This window comes from Portunus trituberculatus, chromosome 40, assembly GCF_017591435.1.
Source record: "Portunus trituberculatus isolate SZX2019 chromosome 40, ASM1759143v1, whole genome shotgun sequence".
Taxonomy (NCBI): Eukaryota; Metazoa; Arthropoda; class Malacostraca; order Decapoda; family Portunidae; genus Portunus; species Portunus trituberculatus.
In genome coordinates this window covers 15,926,864-15,934,672 of record NC_059294.1, presented here as the reverse complement: position 1 = coordinate 15,934,672, position 7,809 = coordinate 15,926,864, and the positions used below count along the sequence as shown (strand labels likewise).

The following is a 7,809-nucleotide window of genomic DNA, read 5'->3' as shown; positions in this document are numbered from 1 at the left end:
TGCTGCTGCTGACTTGAGTACTTTCATTGTATTGTATTGTTCTTGTACACCTTATCATGACATCATATAGTTACCGTAGTGAAAGGGATTAAGTAATAGTTGTGTATCATTTCAATGTAGGTCAATACTGTGTTGTGTTGCGAACGGTTCATTAAAACATACTTCATAAAGCATATCTTTCATTCTATTATTTGTCCACTTTCACACGGCTTCCCTTCGTTACCAGGATGCTTTCATTAAACTTTATGCATCAACATGAATTTACTGGCTTTTTCTCGAACTCAAACCTAAGACTTGTGTGATATTAAAAAAAATAAAAGGTAATTAATAAAGTAAATAAATAAATCCTTGTGATTCATAAATTACCGCGTCAAGGAACAGGTCACTTTGTGCGCGCCATGCTGCGCACTACCCACTGCTTGGTAAGTAACCTGTGGAAGGTCGAGCACCGTGCACGTGTTCGTTCTCAAGAAAAACAGCCAAGCTGCCACAATCACGCGTGTTGTGGCTCGTCAGAATTTCGCCGGGACTCCCAGGATGGCCGTAGCTCAGGAGGATACCAGGCAGGAGGCGGCGCGAGGCGTGGAGTGAGGAGGGAGGTGAGCCAGGCACGTCAAGCAACAGGTAATAAGGCGGTGCAGCATGGCCGCGGTGCTCCGATCGGAGTAGATTTGAAGGAAGGTACGAAGTAAAATGGACAGAGGCATGGAATATATATATTGATGCAAAGAAACAAGCTCAGGCAATCATGAGAGGTAATATGGGAGGGGGTGAATGCAACGATCCTTTACAAAAAGTCAGAGAAAGATAAAAGGAAGCGTGGAGACGGTTAGGAGGAACCCGTGCCAGCAACACTCCTGGGGGTGAAGCTTACTGTGGATGGCAAGGTGGCAGGCAGCGGGGAGGAAGTTGTGCCCATAGTAGAACAGTATTGACTGAGTATTATTTGGCAGAAGTAAGAAACAGGAAATGTGTCCAGTTACAGTAAAAAAGGGGATGAAAGATATTGAGATAGAGGAGCAAGTCAGCTTTACCAGTGAGAGCTATCAAGACCGGAATAAGCAGGTGAGACAGATGGCAATATAGGTGAGTTTATAATTAATGGTGGGGAGCATTAAAACAGGCACTAACTGGGCTGTTCAGGAATACGCTAGAGATATGGGGAGTTGCCTTAGGATTGGAGCAGGAGTAGGATCACACTCATACTGTTGACAATTGGAGAAATCGGTGACTCTCTAATGCTAAGAATATAATAAGCCTCCTCTAATATGACTCAATGTACAGCACCAAATACTTAAGCAATTAATTTAACTCAGTTTGATATTTATATTGTTCTCATGTACCGATCACCCTCAGATTCTTTTAACGTTAACCAACAATTATTACAATCTAATTTTCTTCACTGCTGTGGCAAAGAATCAATATTACCGGGAGACTTCAATCTTCTTTCTATTGACTGGACCCTTCAATCCCCTACTGTAACCATTTATTTTTTTAATGACCACTTGTTTTATGAGTTTTTTTTTTTTTTTTTTTTCTTCAGGACTTAAACAGTGAGTGAAGGACCCTACTGTTTTTTTTCCTTCTCTTAACATCTTGGACGTTATCTTTACTTCTGACTACGACATAATTGGTGACATACAAATGCTTACACCCTTGCCCCGCAGCCTGCATGTAATGATTCACACATCTATATTTTTCAGATATGCCGTACATGAGGAAAACTGTTGACACCTTCATAAATAAAGAAGTTGGTTTATGGGCGTCTTATCAGACTAAAACAGCGAGCTTGGGAAGCAGTTAATTCCCATCTAAGTATAAATTCCCCTGTGACGTTTGATGCATTGAATGATTTCATGTCAACCATCAATATCGTACATTAAAAATCTCGACTCAGAATATGAATAATTTCTTGTGCAGTACCTTAATGATTCACCTAAAGTACGCTATAAATATATAAAGAAGAAAAAGGTCTCTCCACCTTATTTTGGCTCTCAAATCCTCCTCTGGCAATTAATTACTGAACCTCAACTTATGGCAGAATGCCTAGCACAAGCTTTTGCCACCATATATATTCCTGAAATACATCTGCAGGTGCCCCACATTAGTATGTGAATGGTAGTATTACCTGCATAAACCTCGATCAATGACGTCTATCAAGTCCCGCCCTCCCCACCATCACCACCACCAGCAACGCTGCCACGCTAGAGACGGTACAAAACGAAACTGAGAATTGCTCTCAGCGCACCGAAATGAAGCAAAACAGGCAACCTGCTAGCGAGACACAAATGGCAACAGTGGTAAAAAGAATAAACTACATGAATGCCGCCTTCACTGTCAAGACATGCAAGAGCAACCATCCCGACCAAGTATCCTTAGTCCTCTATCACCACTACCAAGGACGTCGTGGTCAAGGAAAATGGATTGTTAGAACAACAGACAACCTCAGTGTTTTCGATATAGTATGAGAGGATGTACAGTACAAGCGGCCACCACCAACGATGGTGGGGACACAGCTCCCTCTTTACAAGTCACCATCCAGCCATCACCACGCAAAAAACACGACACTGTAACGGCAATATTGAAACAATTCTGCCTGCACACCACCAACACTGCACGCTTGCCCACACGGCTAAATACTACACAGACGGCTCCACCGATCCAAGGACAGGCAGGGCTGCTGGTGCTGGTTTCGTGTGTGATGAGAGGAACACCAAATACGACCTCACCCACCACCACCACCACCGCAGTCGCCAGAACTACAGACTTTTCATCATCCACACAGACAGAATCAGCAGCCATGCACACATCGTCCTAAGACATGCAAACCATTACACACCATTACAGTGTGGTTATACGAATTAGTTATTTTTTATATTCTTGTGTGTGTGTGTGTGTGTGTGTGTGTGTGTGTGTGTGTGTGTGTGTGTGTGTGTGTGTGTGTGTGTGTTAATAGTCACTGGAAATCTTATATATGGTCCCCAAAACTTCCTTTGTGTGACGTCAAGGGTGCAATAAATTAATCCTCAACAACAATTTCTCTCTCTCTCTCTCTCTCTCTCTCTCTCTCTCTCTCTCTCTCTCTCTCTCTCTCTCTCTCTCTCTCTCTCTCTCATTAAGACCTGCCACTATTCTTTTCAGAGAAGTGTTTACCGGAGAGGTCTGTGACAGAGCCATTGTGCCTTATGGCAGATGGTTCCCACAACATCTAACACGTAAGGTCTTCCGTTATGACGCAGAGTTGTACAGAGTTGTACTCATTATCATCCTTGAAATGAGTGACGAGGAAATGCTGCTCACCCAAGCTCCAACACTTCGTCCATAACTGGTGGCCTCAGTGGTGGTGAAGGACGTGGCCTAAGCACAGCGTTGTGGTTCACCAGGGATAGCTACAGCTGCACTCACCTTACCACAGCTCGACTCATCCTGGGGAGCATTTGTAAAGACCAGTGTGCCTCGCTGATTATGTATTACGTGTATAAATGTTAATCCACCACAGTGTTCATGGTTAAAGTGTTGCTATGTATAGCTTCCTGACCTCAGATGTGTTACTACTATATTATACCAAGGTGAAATAAGTAAATGTTGACAAAGGTTCGTTCACTTTATTTGTAACCAAGGCACAGTAAATAAAGTTGTTTCTAAAGCACAATGAGTCACTTTCAATTTCTGACACAAGACCCTCTTATCAATTACTAGTTCATCCTTTTAGTTGTTCACTTTAAATAAGGGAATGAATCTGGTGTACAAGGCGTATGAGATGACCGCTGGAAAAGACAATCAAGTACTTACCTGTTTAGATAGTTACTGTTTAGAATCAGTGAGAGGGACGTTCGAGCAGGTCAGAGGAACCACTCAAGATCAAGATCAAGGTAGCCGTAGTTTCCTTTGTAATTGTATGTAATTTAAAGTAATTATAGGTAATCATAAGTAATTATTTGTAATCCAGTCCAATTCGTGGAAGTTTCGTAAAGGTAAAGGAAAAGATCTCATAATGGACTCGCCCATCTACCTTCCTCCCCCACCTCTGAGAATGGACTCGCCCACCACAACCTTTCTTCCCCATTCTCTGAGTTTCCTTTGTAATTGTATGTAATTACAAGTAATTGTATGGAATCGCAAGTAATTGTATGTAATCCAGTCCAATTCTTGGAAGGTGGGTTCGTATCATCGTCCGCCAGGTAAAGGTCTCATAATGGACTCGCCCACCAACCTTCCTCCCCTGCTTTTAACAATAGATTCGCCCACCAACCTTCCTCCTCCAACTCTGACAATAGACTCGCCCACCATCCTTCCTCCCCCGTCCTGACAATGGACTCTCCCTTGACTCCACCACTGTTCCCCATTCTGGACCAATCGACTGAACCTTGACTCTTTACCTTATTGGTCGCCTCCACGCCCAAAAGGTCATTCAATGGAAATTGTTGCGTTATTTGGAAAAAAAAACATTAAAACCAGTAATTAATTTTACGGTTGCTCAGATTCTAAAAGTTGTAATCACTTACCACAACTGTATCAGTTTTCACTTTGTGGTTGTTCATATGGAAAAAAAAAAAATATAAATAGAATTCCTTTTCGGAAACGCCAATTCCAATAAACGATAAACAGATTAAACAACGTTATTCCTTTTCTGGTATTCACCTCCTTTAATTAACAAAAATCTCAACACGGCAACATAAATTACACCCGAGACTTTGGGGAAGGCAGAGGCAATTTGTCCAGAGGATAGTGAATAAATGACTTAAGAACCCCTGTGGTACCTTTTCAGGGTTCCCCAACCCTCCTCTCACACACAAAAAGCAGAAGAGAAAGAGAGAGAGAAGAGAGAAAGAAAAAGAAAAAATTTTCCGCGTAATTTCTTTTGGGAGTGGTTTCACATTCATTTCTTAAAAGAAAAGGATGGGAACCACTCCCTAACATTCACTTTTTCAAAATTCAGCCACATCCGTTCAAAGTCTTGGCCATTTTCAATGATGTCATATTTCAATTCCAAATATTAGAATAAACTTTTTATAAAACACAAGAAATTTTTCAAAAAATTCAAGCAGTGTATTCTACATACATTTCACTTAAGTGACTTGTGATTTGGTGAACTACTAAACCTGAGTTAACATTCACATCAGGAGCACAAACACTTCCCCAGCGTTACAACATACACTAGTTCAAAAAGATTCTAGAGGACTACTTTTATTTTCAATAAAGATTGAATTGCAAAATAACTTCCACTCCTAAGATATCAAGATAATCCATACTTAGTTTAGTAAACAACAACAACAACAGCAGCAGCAGTGTGCAGCCAACCTTGAAGTATCTCATGCCATCTTGATGTACTGCATTACATGACACCCTAAAATCAAACATGCCATCAAGTGATCAGACTTGAGAATACACATTACATGCTTGTCTTGGTTTCGTATGTGTATGAATTCATATCACAAATACAAATACAAATACATAAACAGACATATCCTATACATATCCCCTTGTTACAATCTTTTCAATCAGACAATCTAAAAACTAAGAAATAGATACCACAAATTTTTTTTATTTAATTTTGTTAATGTGTACGTGCGTGAAAGCATCAACATGGCCCATCTGTACAAACAACAACGTACCTCATGATCTTTAATGCAATGCTTTCAACAACTTGTAAAACAATGATATCACTTTAGAAATAAATTTCACTTAATAATAAACAGAAAAACTACTGTTAGTATCACCTACAACACATAACTTTCTCTTGAGGAAAAAAATCTGAATTATTATTATTTTTTTTTTGAGAAAAGATAAACAAAACTAAAGGGGGAGTACAAATTGATTTTTCCACAGTACTGTAACCGTTCCCTAGATGTAACATGTAGTACTTGCTAAGCGGTCTAAACAACGCTCATTGGAGGGTGATAGTGAAGTGTTCTTTAATGGTGATGCCTGCCATGCGTGCAGTGAAGCGGCCTGCGTGTATGCTGCTGCCGCTCCTTGGAGCTCTCCAGTGCCTGGGTGTCCTGTGCTGCTGAGATGGAGTTAACAAGCAGTGTTAATGAACCAATAAGTCCTCTTGGAAAAGTTCAGTGAGGCTTTACTTGTTCTCCACTACAACACTACCTGCATCTAAGCTATTTGTTTTCATTAAACATCGATTCACTTCAATGTCTTTTTTTTTTTTTTTTTGACAATCAATAAATTAATTCCACACAATTCACGTTAACAAAATTGTAAATAACTCGGTAAAAATTAAAAGTTTATTCAAAACTGATCCATTTTATGTATTTTTAAATTTCCTAAAAATAACTCTGCTGTAATTCAAGTGATATATAAACTAATCTGAACTCCATCCCAATAAAACTCACAAATAGGAAATACTCACAGGCACTGTTTAAAGTGATCGAGACCGGCCGCTTGTCAAGACCAATACCGACGACCCTCGCCAGCCACCAGCCTTCTCATGGGTACCGCTGCATGGCGTCCAGTCCATGTCAAGTCAACACTCTCTTCTCTATTTGACAGTCCCACGTAGAGGAATGTGCCCTGAGGAGATGATTGCCACAAAATTATGCTTCATAGAGAATGAGGAACACATGGACTTTGGTTGCCTGTCATCCTCTGAACACAGTGATACGAGTGATGGCTTCACTGCTCGACTCGTCTAAAACTCTAGCAGCGTTCTCACATTTGCTTTGTGAGATTTCCTTAGAACACCGAAAAAAATATCCTCAGATACAGAAAAATATCCTCGAATCTGCAAATAATGAATTTAAAGGGGTATAGCATATTCTTACAGCAAAACTGAGACTCGCCGAGGTCCCTTCCGTCCCACTGTCCAAGAGAGAACACATGCAGCTGACTGGCCAATCAAAAGTGCATCATTAGCATCTGAGAGTGATAGCCAATGGTGATGCTCTGTGAAAACGTCAACAAATATATCCATTTTCATGTCTGAGGCGTCACTGCAATAAGTAATCAAAATTGCCCACCTGAAGTACATACATCAATCCCTCTATATGAAAACATCTCCTGAGATCCACACTCCTCTATTATCTTTGTTCAAACTTGTGAATGGAAGATTCTATGGAGCGGATATCCCAACCAGAGCAATCACGACCATGTATCAGACCTCCACCAGCTACAATTACAGTAACTCGCAACCAAATTACTCAACAACCCAACATACCATCACTTCCTGACGCCCCCACACCCACGGCCACAACGAGCTGCCCGCCACCACAACAAGCTTGTCCATTATACCACCTCCCTGGAACGACCATGACAACAAAAGCACCATTCTTACTATTGTCAGATTTATTCATTTATAATCAACTCTGTTACATAAACATTCAGATTCAAGCTCTTATTTGCACCTTAAGTACAAAATCCTAAAGATTTCACTTAACTCTTTCCTAGCTTTAAAATTACATAACTTTCATGACCTTTATCACACGTCATTTTTAACTAACTGCTGGAGTTGTGACGTTTGGAATTTTGCCTATACTAAGTAGAACTAGTTTACTATTGCTATGTATCCTTTTATTATATATTTTCAATCTCTCAGCTGCCTTTTGCATTAATAAACAGTAATTATTACTATTATTATCACACACACACACACACACACACACACACACACACACGTCAGTTCAGTAGGTAGCAGTCACTATAGCACACCACACCACCACTACCACACCACCACCATAACATACAACCACAGCATCACACCAGGCCACCACCACCACCACAGCCACTACCATCACACATCATACTACACCACCACCGCCAAACCACACCACCACTACTATCACACACACACACCACAGC

The 7,809-nt window shown here is 40.7% G+C and overlaps 1 protein-coding gene and 1 long non-coding RNA gene across 4 annotated transcripts; one reads left to right on the top strand and one right to left on the bottom strand.

The window, feature by feature from the left end:
- The first annotated feature begins 398 nt into the window (after positions 1-398).
- Positions 399-1,856, top strand: LOC123515851. Its single transcript, XM_045274738.1, has 2 exons — positions 399-624; positions 1,704-1,856. The coding sequence occupies exons 1-2, from the start codon at positions 399-401 to the stop codon at positions 1,802-1,804; spliced, it is 327 nt and encodes a 108-aa protein (XP_045130673.1). The 3' UTR covers positions 1,805-1,856.
- A 3,202-nt stretch (positions 1,857-5,058) lies between these two features.
- Positions 5,059-7,259, bottom strand: LOC123516196. 3 transcript variants are annotated; one of them, XR_006678117.1, is made up of 3 exons: positions 7,169-7,259; positions 6,365-6,525; positions 5,059-6,010 (listed from the first exon to the last, which is right to left on the bottom strand). It is a non-coding gene; the product is annotated as an uncharacterized LOC123516196 (long non-coding RNA). The 3 variants fall into 3 exon arrangements; XR_006678118.1 differs by having other exon boundaries at positions 5,059-6,007; XR_006678119.1 differs by lacking the exon at positions 7,169-7,259 and adding an exon at positions 6,777-7,129.
- Between the last annotated feature and the right edge of the window lie 550 nt (positions 7,260-7,809).